Raw genomic sequence first — 22,430 nt, 5'->3', positions numbered from 1 at the left:
ATATAATAAATGAAAATCCAGACTTACTTTGCTCTGCTTTAAGCTTTAGCTCAGTTATAGCTGCTTTTCTCACATCTCCAGCAGGAAACTTTTCTGCAAAAGTAGAATAATTTGCTATGAAATGTCTCATTCACCCAGTAGAAAGTCACCAGATCTTTGTTTGAATCTTTCTGTTTCACCTTAAATGGAAACAGAATGTAACAGCTGCACCATTTAAGGTGGAACAGGAAAATTCAAATAAGATGCGGGCGAATGACAAGCTGACTTCAGCTTTCAGCTGCGCTGCTATGGTGACCAGAAGTCTGTGCCAATTTTCATGGTTAAAGGTTGGTAAATTAGCTAATTCCAGCATTTAAGACCTTTATTGTTTAAACTGTGTTACAACTGGCAGAGCTATTTTACTGCAAAGGAGGATAATTTTATTCTTACCTAAAAGTCTAATTCTTCTGTGGAGCCACAGCAGGGCAGTAAAAGAGCCGCACATTGCCAACTCCTGGTTCACAATAGTGGTGATAGGAGCCAGACGTCCAAAGAGTTTGTGTCTAAAGTCCCCCATTAAAAGAGGTCATAGTAAAATGGTTATGAATACGATGCCTCATGCATTGTTTACAATAGTTTTAAGATACACTTTTTATTCTTTTCAAGAGGTACAAGGCAAAATAGTCCCCAAAGAAAATGTATCATTTCAGAAGGCTCATATAGGTTCACTGGTGGTTTTGGATAAATATAAATATAATTATTTTATTTGTGTTGTAGACAGAGCGATCCCCGGTTCCTATCACCAACATTCTGCTCTACAATGAACCAATTCAAAGAAAACATTCTAAAATCCGGTCTTAAGTTTGCGGAGGTACATATTTTGAAGCAATTTTGTATCGTTAAAATGAGTTTGTATCATTAACAAACAGTTCTGTGGTGGTGATTTTGGCTTTCTGTGAGAAATGTTTATGAACAGAGCCCTCTGGTGGTAAAAGGAATTGTGCGTTTTGATTTTTTTCTCCCCTTTATTCTATACATTTTCACACAAAGTACCACGAATGACCAACTCAGGTTTAAGCATTTAATTGTTTCAAAGAATTAATGTAATAACAATACCAGTACATCCATTTAAGGGGCAGGGCAGAGGGGTGTTGACAAGTATCTTTATAAATAACATCAGAAATCCCATGGTAAACATAAATGCATATGTACAATTTCTCAATAAATAAGTCAATATTCCCATAAAATGTTATATACACATCATAAACACTAAAGTTTTATTACACACAAAAACACAAACTAAGTAAATAATCTATAAGTTCATCAGTGCATGTTGCAAACCTCACTAAGTAAGAGAAGGCAACAGTAATTTCATGAAATTTTTTTCTTTTTGTTTTCTTTTTGTTTCTTTAAAAAAAGGTTAACAGTTCAAGTTTTGTACACAGACCCGTGCAGCAAATGTAATGTTGGCTGTAAAAGGATGAAAAAAGAGCTATTTACAATTGTGCATGGCAAACACCCAAACAGCTGGAAAGGGAAAGGGCTTCTCATTGCCAGCTCTGGTACTTCACTCTGTGCAAACTGCTGCTGCTACATTCTTCATCTAGTATTCTGATTTAACTATGCAACTGAACAATTAAACATCATGTTTAAAAAAAAAAAGTAAACACATAGTAATCTAGCACTGTACATGAAAAAAGTGCACCCGCCCTGAAAGGACTGGGCTCTAGAACTTCAGAATTGTTAAGAGGTTAAGGTTCTAGACTTAGAACTATTTTTCTACGACTGAAAAGCTAAGGTGGACTCTAGCTGCCGTTTTAGCAGCTCCACCAAATCTGGAGTGCACGTTGCCTTGGCGATGTCCAGCGCATTATCCCCTCGCGTGTCCTGATGCCCGAGGTTTGAACGGGGGGCTAAATATTCTACCACATCTCTGTAGCCCTCTCGAATGGCGAGGTGTATGGGTAAGACTCCTGACTGATCGGGAACATTGACATCAGCGCCAAAGTCCACTAGGACACGGAGTGTGTCCAAAAAGCCTGTTCGGGCTGCGTCGTGGGCTGGCGTTATTCCAAAGCGGTCCTGGATGTTCGGATTTGCTCCACTCTCCAGCAACAGGCAAGCAACACTGGTGTTGCCCATCATCATAACCTGGAGAACAGAAAGCACAATAAAGATGACCACAATATAGAAACGTTTATTTACATGCACTGACAATGTCCACTACAGCTGCACTATATATGGCTTGTTAACTGTTAAAATCACTTTTCCTTTCATTATGTGCTGTGAGCACTCTGAGAAGATGAGTTACTCTTGGTGTTCAGAGGAGCCAGGCATTCACATGATCCAACAAATATAAAAAACCGCAGTCAAAATTATCCTGACGAGTCTTGATCATGTAGCATTAATAGCCAGTTTCCTACACCTAGATTTAGCCTAAAGATAGACTAACAGGATTTTTATAGTAAATAAAAACACTACTGGCATTGCAATTTAGTCTGAGACTAAGGTTAGTCCATGTTCAGGGAAACTAGCCATAAGAATTTATCACTGCTGTCGGAACAAAACCTTGTATCTCCATTTTTGCCGTTTTTCAATTTGTAAATTTCATGGTGACTGAACTGATAGAAATGGCCCAAAAATACTTGGAAAAACGTTTGGTTTCACTGACTTACATTAAAAGTAAAGTCATTTTTTTCCTTCTACTGTAAAGTTCTCATTCTGGAGGTATGAGGTTTTGTTGTGAACACAGCATTATCTAGGTATTTTTAGTATACTGCAAGACAATATCACATTTACAGTGTGTAGAAAAACAAATCACACAACGGCACTTTGTTTATATTGTGCAGCTCTAATGTTGACCATTCAAGCACTGTACAGAAAGTATGGATGGGAGATCCATGCTTATATATCGTTCATCCATACTTCTACATTGTTCATATCACAATACAATACACTGTGCTTTTCTGAAAAGATTGCATACATCTTACTTACAGTACAGTGAAACACTGATCAACGGCATGTCTCATTAAAAAGAGAGCAACAGTAATCCTGTTTAACTGGATTTAGTGCAACACAGTCTGCCAAGTAGTGGATAAAAATCATTGTGTTCACAGTTTTTGATAGTATTTTAAAAATGTAGTACGACTGGTACTTTTTGTCACTTTTCCAACTGGTCAGATGTGTGAAAAAATAAATACTGTGACATATCGTGAAGACTGACTTTACTGAAAGAGTGATATATATCTATTTATATTTTTATATTTAAACGTCTTCACTATTATTCTGATACAGCCATACATCACTGCTATAGCAAGTTCACAGCATGGTGAACTTGTAGGGTAACGTCATGTATTGATAATAAACAGTAATGACTGAGTTACAAAGAAAAAAGTCAGCTTGCTTTTGTCCAACATTTCATCAGCGTATTGGAAACCAAAAGTATGTTCTAGCTTAGACCACAGTATGTCAACTCTCATCTGGGAAAGCTTGAGAATCCAGTACAGTTGGGTGATTTCCCTGCTCAAACACACCCGATTCACCTCATCACTTAATGACCGAACTTGGTAGGTGTATTTGAGCAGGGAAATCACCTGTGTTGGACTCCGGCCCCTGAGAACCACAGCTAGGCTCCTGCTTTAGGGCAGCTGTAGGTACAAAAACAGTAGTGTGTGTGTGTGTTTGTGTGTGTATATATATATATATATATATATATTTTTTTTTTTTTTTTTTTTACCCAATTTTATATTAAAAATCAATATTTGATGACATTTATTTGGAAAGTGATGCTGGCATTCTATGCTAAGATGTCTGCATTGTATTAACTACTGCATTTATAAGCTAATAGAAATAAATGGAATATTTCTGTATGCTAATCCAGGCAGATGTACTCCCAGTCTCTACATTTTCTAAATGTTTATAAATCGGCATCTGCTTGCAACTGTCATATCGGTGCATCCTTGTCCTGTTGGCCATGGTCCCATCTGGAGGACATATGTTTGGTTTACATCCAAAGAAGCAGGACACAACAGCTGCGTGTAGGTGGCATATAACATGGAGTTTAGAATTACAATTGATTATTTTAGTTGCTTATTATTTTGGTTGTTTTAGTTTAAATTTTTAGTATGTTATTTTTTTTTTACATATTTTTAGACCTTTTGTCTTTATTTTTTTTTTCTTTCTTAGTTTCATTTTTTTATTTTTTCAGTATATTTGTATGTGCATGCTCAGCTATTTTGGAAATAATGGAGACCGAAAACAAAGGTGACTATGTGACACTACACGATTTCACTTGGCTCTAATAAAAATGCAGTGAAATGTCAATATTTTGGTATTGCTGAAGTATGAGATCAATGAAAATGCCTTTGAGAGTTTTAAAGGGGAATTCCACCGATGTTTCTAAATTTCTGCATAATTCTGTCGTTATGATGTAAACAAATTCATTCAGAGTGGTTTGATATGAAATGGATAATTGTAGAGAAAGTTATGTACTCAGATTTTTTTAAAGTGGTGGCATTGGGAACCAGGGGTCACCATGTCACACATTTGATTTAATATCCAAAATAACCAGTGAACCTACATGTTTTCATATGTAATGACAATGATGGTAAAACAATGGAAAATCTAAATATATATATATATATTGCCACACAATGCCCAATATGTATCTCTCCACCCTGAATGGACTAAAATAAATAGATTAACAAGACGTTTTAGACCAAAACTTGATCACAAAACCATCATAAAACAATGTCTCACATCAGGCAACGTGTTCATAATCATTTCGTGAAATAGTTTTCTCTGAGGGAGTTTTTAGGTGTGGACGTCTGGTTCCTATCACCACCACTGTGCACAATTCTGACTCTAGAGCGGAACATTTCACATCAAACCACTTTGAATGACTTTGTTTACATCTCTAGGTCCATTTCAATACGTGTAACTTTTGAAAAACCATCGGCGTTCCCCTTTAATGCACCCCTCAGCAACCATGTGGATTATATTGCTCAAATCTTTCGGAAAACTAACCGTAGGATAATACGAGCCGCTATGGCACATTTTGTTTACCTGTAAGGCGGTTTTCCCAAATTCGTTCACCGTGTCTGGATGAACCCTGCAGTCCTCCAGCACCCGCCGCACCTCCGCCGCGTCACCTCGGGCTGCCGCTGAAGTCAGTCTCCTCCCCGCCTCCTTCTCACTCAGGACCATCGTCTCAGCGCCAGATTAAACCTTTAAAAAACCTCCAAATTAACCTTTCGGACGAGGCTGAAGTCGGCTTCCTTAATTGCCAGCTTCTTGTTCGATTCTTTCCGTTCCACCTTAAATGATGCAGCAGGTACATTCTGGCGCTTCAGGCGCCAGAACGTAACTACTACACCATTTAAGGTGGAACGGCAAAATTCGAACGAGAAGCTGGGGAAAATTAAGCTGACTTCAGCTTCGTACAATTCGGCGTATACGGTGGATTAATGCCAGCTCAAAAATATAATAAATACTAGCGAGACACAGGGAGCCGCCTAACATTATGTCTCATTTTAAACTGAATGCCGGTGCATAGCTTTGTTACGACTATGCTAAGCTAACATGCTAACTTGTTTACTACCATGTAGCCTGCGTATACCCAGAAATGACAACCGAACAACGTACGGGAAAAAATGATGTCTCTGAACCGGATAAAAGGGGCAATATAAAAAAATTAAGAACGAAAAAAGACAACTTACACGGGCCCGTGTTTTAGTAGCCTGCGCTTGAGTCGTCGAGAATGGGGAAATGAAACTATTTTAAAACGTAACTAGCAGCTTTCCGTCGCCTTACCTTATCTCCAAGTTTAAAGCAGTAAGTCTTGGCGTCGTGTCTGACCGTTGGCTTCGGCGTCCTCCTTTTTCTCTCCGTCGTGTGTTTTGCCCTCACTCGATTTAAATAAATCAAAACAAATAGAGTCAACCGCCTTTCCAAGCAGCAGTGCCTTTAATTTTGCGCGCTTGGTGGGAGCTGTACGGCGAGCTGAAAAATTTTTCTATCGTGACTTCACAAAATGTTGTTGAAGACGTCGCCGACCAATCAGAACCTACAAACGGGGCTGGGACGCACCATATACGGGCAAAAGGGCGGAGCTTACACGCGGTTGCCACAGTGTCCCCATAGTAACTGAGCGACTGACCAATCAGAACGAAGAGCACAGAAGGCGGGCGATTTGAGAACGTTATTTGTGTACGGTGAGAGTTCATTCATGTTTCTCCTTCAGGACAGAAATATTCGGGGAAAAAAGGCGGGTTACTGGAGATCTAGTGTATTAAAAGCAACAGATACGCCCATAGACATGTACTGGACCTGTAGCCTGGAAGGCACGACATAGATATGTATATAAAACTCGGACCCGTGAGAGCAGTCACTATGCATGTGTTAACATAAGTGGTTATATAGATTTAGGGTTATTCTCTGAATTGCATCGAGTGTATTTTAGTAAAAATGCATTGAAGTATGTATAAACAAACACAAAAAAGTGTTGAGAATGCAAGCCAATACACATTCAACACAGTACACACATTTATTATTGTTTTTGAGGAAACAGTTTAATTTAGTTTGATTCAGCATTTTTTAAATCATGACATTACATAATTTTAAAACAAGCATTTGAAGCACAATAAAATCTCAAGCCCAATAACACTTTCAGCAAAAAAGGACTGAAATATCAAGATGGATTCTGATGCAAATGACAACTTGGTCAGCTTAGAGTTTGCTTGGTTGGTTGAACAAGGCCAGGAAATGTCAAAGTGTTTGTCTAGGCGTTTGTCCTTAGCTGGTAATCTGCAAAGGGAAAAACACATATTTCAGCTGCACTTGCTGGTTTAAGTGAGGACACAGTCTAATGCTCTCCTCCACTCTTGTTTTGATCCTATGCAAATGAATGACCTAGATAAAGGCCTGCTGTGTGTAAGCATGCAAATACACTGGCATACCTCCACTCTGCGTGATGTACCTAACCCAAGGTAAGGCCTGGTAGCCACTTTTCTCAATGATCTTCATATATCGCACCTAATGGAGCAGAATCCAGATAAAATCAAATAATTATGCTATGATATTTATGATGCATTTATGAAGTAAATTATGGTAATGACACATGAACTGTCAAAAGAGCTAAAAGGAATTTCATACAGTTTTCCTCTTAGCAAGGACACAGTCAATTAGCGAAGATATTTGATGCCCTCATTTTGCTGCTTAAGTTTAGTGGTGGAGCTACAAGGCTAATGTAGTTAACAAACACTGGAAGTCAGTAGTCACCCAAACCACACCAAGGTCCTCATTAAGGTCACACTGACTTGTTTGTGATTTAGGATGCAGTATGAATTATAAAAATGAACAAAACTTTACTGTGTTTTACCCAGACTCCCCCCCACCAAGTCATTTTGGGTCATTTCATTTAGTCCGAATATCATGAAATTTACATACAACAGGAAATAGGTATTTTCACATTATATCAAAAACTGAAAAACGTTGAAAATGGAGATATGAGGTTTTGTTATGTCAGCAGCAATATGAATGTTCATAACTAGAAAGCCATGAGCACAAACTGTGTGCATTTTTATAGTTCACAGTAAGTTACACTGCACTCTAAACCACATCAGTGAATCTGCACAGCCTTAATGAACACTTGGATGCGATTTGGTTGTGGGTATGAGAAAAAAGATTTTGGTGACTATTGACTTCTAGTGTTTATTAGCCCCATAGTTACAGCTGTAGACTAACAAAGCTAAATTTGTGCACCAGACATACCAGACATGTCTCAGCCTCTCTTGGGTATATGGAAAACTGTTTAAACTGTTCATGACTTCATGACTGATCTTATCTGCACTGTAATTAGTTACAACAGCATCTAAAACACAATGTCATAGTACTGTAAGTGCACATGAACACATACAAACCTGTATCCCTGACACTGTGAAGTAGGGGATTTCAAATTTCACTGTAATTGGGGGTTTTCCCTCCATCTCATCATTCTCCACGCTGGGGAGGCCAAAATGAGCCCTCATCAGGAACTCCTTACCTCCCTGCACTCCCACACAAACATCAAATATTCATATACAGGATATATAATCAAATTGAACATACATATATTGAGTCATTTGATTTATTAACAGGCTTTTGGCATATTCCACACAAAAGGCATTTATTTGAAAAATAAAAGGGTGAATGAAAATAAATTAACACTCATAAATGGCTGACATGGAGTTACAAATAGAAATATTACTTACAGGAAAAGATTTAATGGTCCACACCACTAGGTTCTTCTCAGGGACATACTTTGCATGACCAGTACTAGTTTTGAACTTTGGGGTGTCTGCATCGCTTGGGACAGGAACTCGTACCTCCACATTATTGGCCACAGATTGCTTTTTAAACTGTCCTTTAGCCTGGACAGAGAGAAAGCACAGTACAAAGATTAAAACAACTTTAAACAGTGTAAGTATACTGGATTAAAAAGAATTACTCTGTGTAGTTATAATACTGGAATACACATACACAATATTACGCTGTAAAATGTGACTAAAGTCAAATGCTCGCATGGAAGCCATCTAGTACAGGATTTCTCAAACTGTGGGCCACGGACCACCAGTGGGCCTTGAAGCACCCTCTAGTGATCCGCAGGCCTGAACTCAGGGGAAGGCAGTATTTCGTACTGGGCTGGTAACAGCCCTTTAGGTCATAAAAACATTAGTGGAAAAATGGTTAACTTAGGCCCAATAGTAAAAAATTGAAGAATCAAACATTCCAAATAATAACCAATATAACTATTGGGACTCGGTCCGCTTTCAACCAAATCCTGTTCAGTTCACTCCAGGTGGGGAAGCATTTTATAATGAAGTGAGGGAAATGATCAATACAGCCAACTTTCTTCTTCTAGCAGCACGTCGGTCCTGTACTGCCAATATAATCTGCCTGTTTTAAAGCTTGACTCTTCACAGACTCTCATTGCTCATGTCTCGAGCTGATAAAAACAACAGACAAACCTTAAAATAATAGCAAAGAGATGTGTTTGATTTTTGGCCGAGCATCAGCGACATGAGTAGTTAAACTCCAATTGATAAACTAATGACAAATTCAGAGCTATTAAGTAAGGTTTATTAATTGTAATTGCTGATCATGACAATACTAATCCAAAAGCCCACTGACCTTAGTGAGGTTTATTTCAAGTGATGCGCTAAAACGATCAAAACTACAGAGACATCTCCCAGACCAAACAGTGGGAGTCCTGTGGGAGTCATGATGGACTGCAGCTCTAAATCACAGTCCACATCTACATCTACCTTTTTTCCTTTCCCCCTTTTTGGACATTTCCGGAAACATATGCTTTTTAAACTGTAAAGTTTTTAACATGTATACTGTATGAGGAAGTCAGGTGTAGCTGAAAAGTATGTTAGGGTGGTGCAGGACATGTATGAGGATAGTGAGACAGTGGTGAGGTGTGCAGTTGGAGTGACAAATGGTTTCAAGGTGAAGGTAGGGTTACATCAGGGATCAGCTTTGAGCCCGTTCTTGTTTGCAATGGTGATGGAAAGGTTGACAGATGAGGTCAGGCAGGAGGCTCCATGGACCATGATGTTTGCAGATGACATTGTAATCTGTGGTGAGAGTAGAGAGCAGGTGGAAGAGAATCTGGAGAATCTGGAGGTTTGCACTGGAGAGGAGAGGAATGAAGGTCAGTAGAGACAAGACGGAATACATGTGTGTGAATGAGAGGGAGGCAGGTGGAAAGGTGAAGATGTAAGGAGTAGAGGTCATAAAGGTGGATGACATCAAATATCTTGGGTCAACCATCCAGAGCAATGGACAGTGTAGAAAAGAGGTGAAGAAGAGGGTGCAGGCAGGTTGGAGTGGGTGGAGACAGATGTCAGGGCTGATGTGTGATAGAAGGATAGCAGCAAGAGTGAAAAGGAAGGTTTACAAGACAGTAGTGTGTCCTGCTATGATGTATGGTCTGGGGACTGTGGCTCTGTCTAAAAGACAGGAGGCTTGAGCTACAGGTGGTGGAGATGAAGATGCTGAGATTTTCGTTGGGAGTTACAAGGATGGACAAGATTAGAAATGAGCAGATCAGAGGGACAGTGAAGGTGGAGCAGTTTGGAGATAAAGCCAGAGAGGCCAGGTTGAGATGGTTTGGAAATGTGTTGAGGAGGAATAGAGGATATGTTGGGCAAAGAATGTTGGAGATGGAGCTGCTGGGTAGAAGGAGAAGAGGTAGACCTCAGAGAAGGTTTATGGATGTAGTGAAGGTGGACATGGAGATGGTTGGTGTAAAAGTAAAGGAGGCAGTGGATAGGGCAAGATGGAGGCAGATGATCCGCTGTGGCGACCCCTAAAGGGAGCAGCCGAAAGAAGAAGATTCCAGTAATCCTTTGAGGCTTATTATGGTGTTATTACTGATTATCAATTAACTACTTGGTACTATATGTTAACTACTAATCTGTGAGTTCTGTAGTTATGAGAGAGATAAACTCTTGCATCATACATGCAGGCCCTTAGGTTTCAAGAGGTTAATACGTCTTAGAAAAAACAAAAAAAGTTGCTTTAATGGCATGAACTTTAATACACTTATAGTGTCACATGCACTGAAGGTCTACTCTGTGAGGAAATTAAACATCCTTCTGTAAAAGGCTCCAAATGAAAGCACTAGCTGATGGATGCACATGTAAATATAAATATGAAACTTTGAAAAACCCACCTTTACCATGATCTCCACTCGACTGTGAGAGAACTTCTCAATAACAGACTCAATCCAAATCAGAGGTTTAACCTATTAGAAGAATGTAAAGTTGAAACAAGCTGTTTTTTGTTTGTGATTCAGCCCTAATGCACACTATAATATAAAGAGAAAAGATTAGATAAACAGAATAGAGTTAACATGTCTCACATGCGTATTGATCCGGTATGACATCAGCTCAGATTCTCCGTCTGGAGGGATGAAGGAGATGGTTCTGTCGCTCTCAAAGCGTGAGAGTCTCACACACTGATGGAACTTCACATCCTCCATTGCTACAGTCTTTCCTTTATCTCCTGCACAAACACACAGGCCTCTTAAAGCTCCCAACTAAGCAAAAACAGAGCAGAGTGTGTGGACAAGGATGCCGTAAATCCTCCTGTACAATGACCTTAAACTCTTAGAAGTCATAACAAAACTGGTAATAATAATAATGCTGTAATTTTATATTGATTATTTCTTACTCATCCTTTATGGAGAAACTACGCTTGCTGAAAGCCATTAATGTGTGCAAGTTTACACTAGATTACAAATGAGTAAACTTAGTGGCTTCGTGGCTGGCTACTTTCACTGGTGTCACACTTGTAAAGAGGAGATTACGATTTAAGCTTGATGAAAAGTTTGTTGAAACTCAGGCAGTTTGCATTGCAGTCCAAATAGTTACTATGTAATAAGCCTTGTGTAATTTATAGTGTAATAAATCTGGGATTTGAAGGAGTTAATCATGTTATTACACAATTACATTAAATTAGAATAGAAAAACATCAGTAATAACTCAAACCTTCAAACGGTTAAGAAGTTCTCTGTCACTGGATGTGAGATGTTCTTTTATAAACACTGCACACAGACACAAACCTGAAGTCGTATCATTCTGTTGTCAGTTAGCTCTATGGCAGAATTTGATGGTGTTTTTGGAAATTCCCAAGTTGGCATGTCTTGTGGTAAACTAGAATGACTCAGACTCAATATATTTTGTCCTGTGTACATTTATTCCCCACAGGAATCCTCTGGATTACGAGGTCAGGTAGCAGTCAAAATACTGTATGAATACTTCTGTACATGTATATAACACTCCTGCACACTAAAACAATGCTGCATGAAATCAGGTCTACTAAACTTCAACACTGTTATATGCCAACACCAGCTACTTAAACTACAGCCTAAAACTGCCAAAGCTTCTCAGACACTACATTTAACAAACCTTACTGGTTTTTGTAAAGCCAGTCAGTTCACTGTGCAGCAGGTGGCTTGCATTTAGCAATAGTTGTATTTCATCTCTTTAACTGCCCTTGTAAATTCAGAGGTTCTGGCAATGTTGGGGGGGAAAACGCCTGCATGGCTTAACTTATCGGCTTTGGAACATTTTAGTTTACCACAAAACCTGACACAGCTGACTTTCAAAAACGCTGTTCATTTTTGTCATAGAGAAATCTAGCTTAGGCCAAGAATTCCTAATATGGGCATGAAGCCGACTGTAGAGTGAGTTTATTATCAGAGTTATTCATTTAGTGGATAACAACACAACACAGCAGACTAGCCTTTGATTCTTACCACCAGTAGGACTCCTAATGCTACATTCCCCTTTCTCTGTAACGTGATTCAACTATATGACGCTCTGGATTATGGTGTCTACATATATATGAATGTTATTGATGAGCTGTACGTGCTGCTTACGGCCAGTAAGGGCAAAGAGCACACGGTCATTGAGTCCCAATCTCAGTTCAGGCATCCCTGAGAGCATCGTCTTCAGTTTGATACTGCCCACTATATCACTGCTCATCACACTGCCATTAGCATTCACCTGTAAACCACACCATAAATCAGTCAAGTTCTGTACATGCAATACCATAATAACATTTCACTGGTTTTTATATATTTACTGATATACAAACTTGTAATTAGAATTGCTCACAGTGGTGGTGACAGAGACCAGATGTCTCAATATTGTTTTACGACAGCTTTAAGACCTTTTTAACCATTCATGGTGGAGAGGTACATGCAGAGCACTGTAAGCAAGATAACTGCTATTTTACCATCATCAACAACACATATAAAAACTAAGCAGACACAAGTAAATGCACTGGTAGTTTTGGATATTAAATAAAATAGCTATATTTGTGTTGTAGACATTGTGGACCCTGGTTCCTATCACCACCATTGTAAAGAAATCCAACAAACCACTCTGAATGACTTTAATTGCATCCCAGCAACTGAATTATGCAGGACGTTTTACAATTTATTGGAATTTCCTTTTAAGCCAATAATGCAAGTCATAATACATAGTCAGTAATACAAGCAACACCCTATGATCTATACATGTAAATATAAACTGACTTCTATCAATGGTCTAGTCTGTCTATGGTTTATTAATTCACTAATATAAGTAATAAAAATTGTAATGATATATTTACTGCTACTACTTACAAATACATGAGGCACATTATGAAGTCTGAGGACTACATTAACCTCACCACTCACCAGGACATTAATGGACTCAATCACGTCTATGAAAACCTCATTCTTCTTATACTTAAGGCCTTCTGATCTCCAGGACACAGCATTGGTGACTGTTGTGGGCACCTTGGTCTTAGCAACCTCCAGTTTGTTGCCTTCTTGTGTAATGTATCTACATGTAATTTGGGTTTAAAAAGCATTATATATATTCTGTTAGAAGCAGATTAGATGTCATCTCTAAGACAGTATACTGCCCTCACACTCACCACACATTCACCAGGATTACTTTCTATTGTCTAGCAACACTGAAATTGCCAAGCAACACTTATACTGAGGGGGGCCACTGGTTTGTAGCGCCTGTGGTGACACTTTGTCATAAACATCTTTAAAAGAATAATTGACTTTACAAAGAAAAAAGAAATCAAAAATGCTTTCAGACAGGTCACAATGTTAACACAAGCCCGGCTGTAACAGTGCACAATGGCAGCTTTGTCAATTTTTTTGCCTTTTACCTGACCTTTCATTTGTCCTCTCACAACAATATTCTGCTGATACTTCATGTTTACTAATACATGTAAGGTATTGAAAGAGTAGGCCCCCACTTATCACTGTGTTGAACATTTCCCAAAAATGACATTTTAAGCAAAAACGTTGAGTTTTGTTTTGTTTTGGGCCTTCGTGCTTTCTTTGAGGTGGAAAAAGCTGAGAACCTCTGCATTAAAGAAGATTTTTCTTAATGAGAAGTGTGTGAAGAACCCTTTTAAATGAAAGGAACTTCCATGTTATGGTTCTTTAAGGTTTTTTTAGAGCCATATGTGCAACTCAAGAACCATTTCTGAACCTTTATGTGTAAGAGAGTAGAGCTCTATTCTATTCTATTTTGGGAAACTTAAAAACACTACAGTTGATTTAAATTGTAAGTGATCACTTCTGAGCAAAAGAAAAAAATGCTTATCTAAACAAATAAAATAATGTTTTTATCATTTATCCATTATGAATCATCTAAATAACCCTATGTGTCCCATATTACCCAAGAACATTGTCCAATTTCTGTGTGAAATCTGCTTAAGCTAAATACTCAGGAATGGGTGTGGCTGAAAGAGAAGATGCTGTTTGTACATACTCCTGCAGGATCTTGCTGTCTGTGGTTTGAGGAAAGCCAAAGTCCATGAGCTCATCCAGCAGCTCGTACACCACCACAAAGTTATCCTGAATGCTCTCTTCCTCCAGCTCCTTAAAGTACTCTGTAAACACCTGCACAGGGAACATGCACACAAAAGACAAGCAAACGGAGGTAAATAAGCAGTCAAAATAGTACAGTACTATGTTGATGTTAAGCGTGAGTGAGTGCAGAGACTTCACTGCACAACAGTGGAACTATTCTTAGAGATTCTAGAAGTGTGTAATAAAACTTTGGGCACGCTGGCAAAATGTTCATTTCCAGACAAAATGGCCATGAAATATAACTTATTAATTTATCAGCATCAGGAAATTATTTAACAGAAACTTGCACAGAAGCCTCAACAACTAAGTTTAATATAGGTTTTCAGTATTTGCCTTTTTTTTCAGGAGACCCAATTTCAGTTTTTCAAAGAAATATGCAGGAACTTTTTCCACACTTCCAAAGTTCAGTCTTAGAAGTTGCATTTTCTGGTTCTCATGATCCTGATCCCAAACACATTCTGTGATGTTTCAGGCTGGATTCTGAGGTGGTCAGTCTATTGTTCTGATAACTCCAGCAGTCCTTTGTTTGATGTGTCTGTTTCCTTTTCTCAGTGAGGGCTTATTGGCTGTTACACATCCTTTCACACCCACAGCACTGGGTTTTTCACAATGGAAGGATGGACAAAAACACCTTTGTTTTTTTTTTTTTAGATCTGAAGCAACAGCGGAACATGATTTTCTCAAAGATGAAAGCTTTAAATGTAATTTGTCTGATTGGGGCAGTTATGGTGGTCTACCAGATCACAGTTATTAGGAGTCCCATCTCAAAATGATCTACTGAAAAATGAATAATTTGTACCTAATGGCCATTTTGACTATAAATGTAAATTAAATGAAGGGTTGTCTCTGGATTTTACACAGTACTGCCATTTAACTTAACCAGTATGATTTTACATATTCACTTTGCATTACATCAAATCACATCAAAGTTGCACCTTGCCCGATCTGGCACCTCAGTTCGGGGGTCCATATCTACAGTTCCTAGATAGATGGAGGATTGTGCTTTTCCTCTGCCACTGATGGGGCTCAGAATTCACTTACTCTTTCTGGCCACTTTATTAGAAAACCACTCCCTTGTTAGCTCTACTATGCTAGTGTAATTAGACTGTAGTCCATCTGTTAATACCATGCTTGGGTTAGCCATCTTCTAGCTCTTCATCAGTGGTCAGTTTCTGACCACGTGGCTGTGTATTTTTGGGTGATGGACCATCCTAGCAGTGACACTGATATGTGTAAAAACCCAGTGTCACTGCTGAGCTGAGAATGGTCCACCATCCAATACAATATATGATCAGTGGTGGTCCACTGGTGGTTTCCATTTTTGAAAGGGGTAGAGAGGGCTGATGAACTGTGCAGCAACAGATGCACTACAGTCTATAATTGGCTTGCTCATGGGGGGACTGGCTTGCTCATGGGGGCTTGGACCTGGATTTTCTTTTCTTTTCTTTCTTTAATACTGATTGTTCTATAAAGCTGTTTTGTGACAACATCTGTTGTAAAAAGCACTATATAAATACATTTTGCTTGCCAAAATCCAGGACCAGAGAGGTGCACCCCTGGTATAAAGTATAGAGATAGTATAATGTGTCTGTGTTGGGTTCTCGTGCACTGCAGTGAATAAAATGTGCAAAGCCTCACCTCCACTAGTTTGTACAGAAAGGCATACACCAGCGAAGCATTGGAGTTTTTGTTTGTAGTAGCCACCACTGTGAGGTAATGATGTTAAGGCACCATATTAATCAAAGCATTTCTTCAAAGGTCACTGTATTCACAAGTAACCCTTAAAACCCACAGCTGTCACTGGCAATAGCAAAATATGTCATTTTATATTAAAGTGAAATGCCAGAAATGTTTCAGAGTTTCTGTATATGTCTGTTGTTGACAAAGTCATTCAGAGTGGTTTGATGTGAAATGATTAATAACAGGTAAACTTTCCACCTCGGAAGTCTTTGCACTGGTGGTGATAGGAACCAGGGCTCACAATGTCTACAAAGCAGACACAGTCAAAATGACCAGTAAAATGTATATGTTCTCTTGAGTTTTTAAATGTAGTAGTGGTAAATCACTAAAACCATGCAAAAAAACACAGAGAAACATTTACTTAGGGAACTAAGAACTCCAAAATGAATGGTATTGTATTATGCAACAAATTCAAAGCAATTTCTTGTAATAGCTTCCTGTGTGGTAACATTTAGAGTCCTTAAACTCTTCAGACTTCTGGTTCCTATCACCACCACTGTGAACAATTCTTGCACTGCAAGTTTCTCTAGCACAGCGTATTTGACATCAAACCACCCTGAATGACTTTGTTTACATCTTAACCATTTAATTATGCAGACATTTAAAAAAAAAAGGACAACTCAACTTTAACCTTAACTTTAAAATCCCAGAATTCTATGTACTAATGCTTAATCACTATCTACAAGGACTTCAGTGCAAAGTGGCTGAGCTATTCTTAGGTTACAGAAGTATGTAATAAAACCTTTTAAGGAGTGAATTACTTCTCACTCGTACCTCATTGAAATAAATAAAGAATTCTATGGAAAGGGCAGATTTCAACAAATACCACATTTTATCATGGCAAAATGACAGTTATTTATTTTGCCAAAAGAAAAGTCATCCTTTAAGTTTACAGTCACCCTAACCCTGACTCAACCTCGAACACCCCTGGTCAAATGACATGTTTTATTTTTCTAAGTAAAAATAAGTTAACATTCTCTACAGGGGACAAACCTAAATATGAAAATCTTGTGCAAATTTTACTTCACCATTTCTACATATTTGCTGAGTTTAACATGCTAGAAATAATAAAGCATAAAATAAAAAAGGGCTATAACTTTTGCACAGAGCACATTTATGTTTAAGCCTTGTTATTTCTGATTTGTTCAAATCAGCAAATAAACAGTATTTGTGCACTAAAATGTGCAAAAGTTTGTTCAAGTCTGTAGAGGATGTGTTCACTTACTTTCACTTCAACAAAATCAACAAAACACATCATTTCACCAGGGGCACCAAAATGCCTGTATGTCATGTTTTTGTGATTTTTAAAATTTTTTATATGGGAAATTATTGAGAAAAACTATGCAGTGTGCCCCTGTCAACTGGGACTGTCAATAATGCAATTTATTGTAACGTAATCATATAATAACATTTAAATAGCTCGTTTTAAATTTTACCACTACATTACACTACATTATAATATGATCAATCACACCCTATTGGGGCAAACTGCTGAAAGGATACAGTAGAGATTGCTGTGTTTGATCCACATGAAATGTACGCTGCCGTGTGAAATAACAGGACACATAAGCCCTTCCTCTTCCTGTTGCATCAGCAGGGTCAGGAAGTGGTCTATCTCGGACATGTCCACATCGCCTTTGTAGTTGCGACATATCAGCACCTGAAGAGTGAGAAAAGAGGGAGATTTGAAAGAAAAAAATTTGAATGGACACTTGTGGTCTGTTGTTATATGAGGTTCCCATAGAAAAATCACAATGCAAATATCATTCAATTCAGCATCTGGTCAATAATTAGGTCATTATAACGCTGCAGAGCTGTCATCAGGGCTGCATATCGTAACCAGCGTTGACAGATATCACTTTAAAATGATTAAATTGATCGATATATAAATTAGATGTATGATAATACTAGAGAGCAACATGTTTAGGTGATGCAGGGTTACAGTGCTAATATATTAGTGTTTTATTAATTTTACATACATGTGCAACTCTATACAGCCATATGAAAAACTTATCTACAAGGAATAAACTTGATTATGGCATCTTCATTGCTAATTTGTACGCATAATTTCTGTTTGATAGATATTGGAAAAAAAAACATTTCAGGTTTTATTTATTCTCTAATATGGTAAATTCAGCAAGTAAAGTAGTTATTCATTGATATATGCAGAGGTGTGTTCTCCATAGAGGACATGTTCACTTATTTTCATTTAGAAAATCTGTAAAATGTGTCCTCCCACCAGGGAATTTCTGCACACCACAATACCAGTAAATGATTCTCTCTAATGCTGATATAGCTAGATTTAACCCGTTTTACATTTTATTAACATTTATGCATCTGTATTGTCAAAAAAACAGCCCAAAATTCCTTATCAGTGTATTTTTAGCTGTCATTATTGGCTATATTACCAATCGAGTACTGTAATATTTCTAAATTTTTAAAAGATTTTAAAAATAATTAAAAAAAAAAGATTAATACATAAAATGCAACAAAAAAATAAAAATAAAAATAACAAAGCATGTAGACCATTTCAAAAATTCCAGTACACATTATTGGAACAAGAATCTTGGATAAACTAGGAGGACTATTAAACTACAGGGGGGACTATAGGCTAAAAAATCTTAAAGGCCATAAAAATCATACACAAAGTTTCAATGTACCAGTCACTCCCCACTCCATGCAGCCCATATGTGGAGAATAAGATGCAAAAACAGTCTGTACTGATTTAACTATTCTTCTGATGAAACTTCATGTTTCCATATGTCTGCTTATTCACCCTACAGCAGTTTACAGAAGATATAAGGCAGTTTCATCCCTCATAGTCACAGTTCAGTGCAGCCAATTGGAACACACCTTCTTTACATATATCACTTTTAAAGGCACAATAACAGCCTGTTTAACTGTTAAACAGAGGACGGAAAACGGCCATGTAAAAATGACTTTGAATAATTACGATGTGTAATGTGTAGCCCTGAGAATGAGGCAGACGTAGGTTGTATGTACTGCCTTACTGTATGCAGTAAATGCAAACAAGCAATGGATTAATGTCTTTGTGGTTTCTGTTTGCAAGTTAAATTAAATTAAGCACAGTCACTGCACACTGCCAGCTTCCATGCATTTGTTTTGATGGTACTGCAAATAACAACCCCACCCCTGTTTTGTTTCCTTCTCTGCTCAGCTAAAGAAAACAGACCCTGTTCATCTCACATTACATCTCCAGCTGATGTTTTCTAAATGATGCTTGGAATGAATTTAATTTAAACTGGCTCGTTTTCAGTTAGTCAGCTTAACACCTATTACTCAGTAACGACTATGAAACTAATATGTATATCATGTAGTTTTGAGAGTAATGAACTGAAGCATGCGTCTACATGCAGACCTGTAGAGTCAGTTTTCCCTGACAGTAAATAAACAATACTAGGCATAATTCCTGACCAGGAAAGTGACCATTAGAGTGTAAAGGGTCCATATTTTCTTATATTCCGTTTTTTTTCCTGAGGTCCACTCATGTTTGTGTAAACATTAATGGGTTTTTTGCCAACTTTTTTAACTGCTTATAATCAGTGCTGGTCCTACCTAGTTAGAGCAACTTGAACTGCGGCTGTACATTGTGTAGTGTAAGATTATTGGGGGGTGCAATTGTTGTCAATCGCTGTTGTCAAAACAAAACCTCGTATCTCCATTTTTGTCAATTTTCAATTGTCAGTTTTTGACATAATTTGAAAATACCTGCTGTTCTTTACATTATGTGTAAATTTCTTAATGTACAGACCAACAGAAATGGCCCAAAATTATTTGGAAAAAAGTCTGGTTCCATTGACTTACATTAAAAGTAAAGTGTGTTTTTGCCTTCTCCTGTAAAATCATCATTTTGGAGATAACCTTGTATCTCCATTTTTGTGTTTTATGTTTTTCAGTTTTAGCATAATGTGAAAATGACTGTTGCCCTTTACATTGTGCATAATTTTTTATGATGAACTGACCAAAAGAAATGGCCCAAAATTACTTGAAAGTATTGGTTCTATTGACTTACATTAAAAGTAACAGTTTACTATATATATATATATATATATATATATTAGGCTTTCTGACTTTCAGCATCACAAAACCTAAGAAACACAGCCACGGTCGTTTTACTACCTACATTTGTAGAAAGTAAAGCATTTATAATGGTAAAAAAGCAACAGGTTAAGATTGAACTGTAAAGTAAGCTGGATAAGTGAGAAACAGAGCCTTGGTGTCTCAATGCTGAAACAGTTAATCTGTAATTTAAATGTATTAAAATCCCAAATGAGCATCCAATCTTCAAAAGTAGCCACATATAAATGTACAGAATTTCTTGATTCAGACCTCCAAAAGACCCTAACCAGAACCAGCCAGTAGGCTGTTTTTTAATTGCCTTAATTATGACTGAAATATGTAAATGATCTGCTTTCTGACTGGCTGCCCTGCATTGTGCATTCAGAAAGTAGCGTGGACTGTTTATCAGTGTGGAGTAAATTTCTCTACAATACACCATCACTTCAAACCGCCCTGAACTCCCTGAACAACCTGTCGAATCCCCTTGGCAATAAATGTGATTTGTCAGGGGCTTCAGGCTGTTCTGAAAGGTCCGTTTAACATCTATAAACATGAAATAAACAGTAAATGTTCTTTCTGGAAATGTGCTGTCAGTAAATGTGTCTGTCTGAAACAGCAAACTAGTCCAGTCCAAACAGGCTGAGCTAGAAGACATAGGCTTTAGCACAGAACAGACTAACTTTATTAATGCTAACCTAAGTAACCAGTGTCATGATAAATCTGGAGAATATCACGATATTGAACAGTATCAGTATCATCCAGCACAAAAATGGGATCATCCCGACTTTCACTCAGGTCCAGTTAGATTGCCCTTCTTTAGGCCTAGCCCAAGTCTGACGCTTACGTAGTTTACGTAGGCTACTGTCTTAGCAGCTAGCCTGTCAGGTAATGAAGATTTCAGTGCTTAATGAGGCTCAACACTCAGTCTGGCTTTAACAGCGAGAAAATAACGGTTATTTCGAGTAATATGGCGTATTTAGAAAGCTGGAAAACGTACATACACGTCTGCACAGGCCTGGCCTGTTTGCTTATCCGTTTGTCTCGGTTTGTAGTTTTAGTCGCCTCACCTTGCCTTTGAGGTCCAACACGAACACGGCAGAAGCAGACATGGCCCAAAGTCCAACCTCTCTTATTAAAAACACCCCTTAGGCAATACTGCTCAAACAGTCAGTTCAGTGACGAGCCAAAAACACGAAAAGAGTCCATGAACTGTCTGTATTTTTGGCTCTCAGACCTGCTCATGGACTCCTCGGGTCCTCTTTCCTCATGCAGCGGTCTGACGTCACGCAGTGTAACGCCAGGTACACGTTGATAGAGGCTACTCACCTGCGCTGATAGAGCCGTACATCAGATTGTCCACACGGGGGCGCTACTGCGCTACTCTAGAAATGCATACATGAAGATGAAAATATATGATCAAATATGAAGCCAAAAATGATTTTAGTCTTTTATTTAGAGACATTAAACATTGAATGGGGTCAAATAGGTACCCCAAATATAATAATAGGAGGGTTAAACAGTCTTTTATTGCACATGTTGGTCTTTTAAGATTCATTTAATCCATCGTGGTAGTTGAAGTTACCACAAAACAAACTGAATTATGCATTTTTAATTTTGTAAGCTAGATTTTGTCCTAATATGATTGAACTGACCAGCACTGTCATGTTTGAAAGACTAAATTTTAATGTCAGTGGGAATTCACAGTTGAAAAAAGTCTTTACAGTGTTATTCTGTGCCTGAATGAAATGAAACAGGGCTGTCATGTTTATTAAAAAGGAGAGGCCACGTTTTCCCAGAGGGCCTTACAGTTTATGACCATCAAGCTTATAAAAACTCATTTTCAATCTGTGTGATTAATAATCAAAATTGTCCTGTTTTTATGCACAAACTTGATGCTTTTTTGCAGAAAATAAGTTAACCTCAGGTGCCCGAAGCTTATTCAAGCGTATGGTCAGCTGTTGCTTAATATGGTGAACTTTAAACAGGATGGTATGTGCTACAACAGTGAAAAGCTTTTCCCCCCTTATTGTAATTCTGAGGACCACAGGCATCACGGTACTGTTCATTTGAATAAGGGGGCGAAAACTGATCCTAGATCAGCCCTCCTACACCCAGAAGAGCGATAAGCCTCTGGAGCGGACTAAAATATTAATATCATGAAGAAACATCCTTGATGTGGCCAACGGATAACATACGTCAC

General features: G+C 38.1%; 2 protein-coding genes across 3 annotated transcripts; both read right to left on the bottom strand.

The window, feature by feature from the left end:
* Positions 1-1,046: 1,046 nt before the first annotated feature.
* On the bottom strand, positions 1,047-5,994 carry cdkn2d (cyclin-dependent kinase inhibitor 2D (p19, inhibits CDK4)). Of its 2 annotated transcripts, none has more exons than XM_037536389.1 (3): positions 5,697-5,994; positions 5,044-5,205; positions 1,047-2,130 (listed from the first exon to the last, which is right to left on the bottom strand). In XM_037536389.1, the coding sequence occupies exons 2-3, from the start codon at positions 5,182-5,184 to the stop codon at positions 1,759-1,761; spliced, it is 513 nt and encodes a 170-aa protein (XP_037392286.1). In that variant the 5' UTR covers positions 5,185-5,205; positions 5,697-5,994; the 3' UTR covers positions 1,047-1,758. The 2 variants fall into 2 exon arrangements, with proteins under 2 accessions (XP_037392286.1, XP_017548381.1); XM_017692892.2 differs by having other exon boundaries at positions 5,791-5,994.
* A 540-nt stretch (positions 5,995-6,534) lies between these two features.
* On the bottom strand, positions 6,535-21,505 carry ap1m2 (adaptor related protein complex 1 subunit mu 2). Its single transcript, XM_017692958.2, has 12 exons — positions 21,298-21,505; positions 17,654-17,810; positions 16,049-16,116; positions 14,310-14,440; positions 13,211-13,358; positions 12,407-12,533; positions 10,886-11,028; positions 10,697-10,768; positions 8,229-8,387; positions 7,899-8,024; positions 6,936-7,011; positions 6,535-6,783 (listed from the first exon to the last, which is right to left on the bottom strand). The coding sequence occupies exons 1-12, from the start codon at positions 21,337-21,339 to the stop codon at positions 6,758-6,760; spliced, it is 1,275 nt and encodes a 424-aa protein (XP_017548447.1). The 5' UTR covers positions 21,340-21,505; the 3' UTR covers positions 6,535-6,757.
* Between the last annotated feature and the right edge of the window lie 925 nt (positions 21,506-22,430).

The sequence above is a fragment of the Pygocentrus nattereri genome, chromosome 30 (genome assembly GCF_015220715.1).
Source record: "Pygocentrus nattereri isolate fPygNat1 chromosome 30, fPygNat1.pri, whole genome shotgun sequence".
Lineage (NCBI taxonomy): Eukaryota > Metazoa > Chordata > Actinopteri > Characiformes > Serrasalmidae > Pygocentrus > Pygocentrus nattereri.
Note: the sequence above shows the minus strand (reverse complement) of the source record. Positions and strands in the feature narration are given on the sequence as shown.

Excerpts from the sequence above, each read along its gene's own strand:
- cdkn2d (XM_037536389.1), bottom strand. The coding sequence starts at position 5,184 with ATGGTCCTGAGTGAGAAGGAGGCGGGGAGGAGACTGACTTCAGCGGCA. Across the intron at positions 2,131-5,043 it reads TTGGGAAAACCGCCTTACAG|GTTATGATGATGGGCAACAC; the intron begins GTAAACAAAATG and ends TCTGTTCTCCAG.
- ap1m2 (XM_017692958.2), bottom strand. The coding sequence starts at position 21,339 with ATGTCTGCTTCTGCCGTGTTCGTGTTGGACCTCAAAGGCAAG. Across the intron at positions 17,811-21,297 it reads TGTTGGACCTCAAAGGCAAG|GTGCTGATATGTCGCAACTA; the intron begins GTGAGGCGACTA and ends CTCACTCTTCAG. Across the intron at positions 7,012-7,898 it reads TCACAGTGTCAGGGATACAG|GTGCGATATATGAAGATCAT; the intron begins GTTTGTATGTGT and ends CTGCTCCATTAG.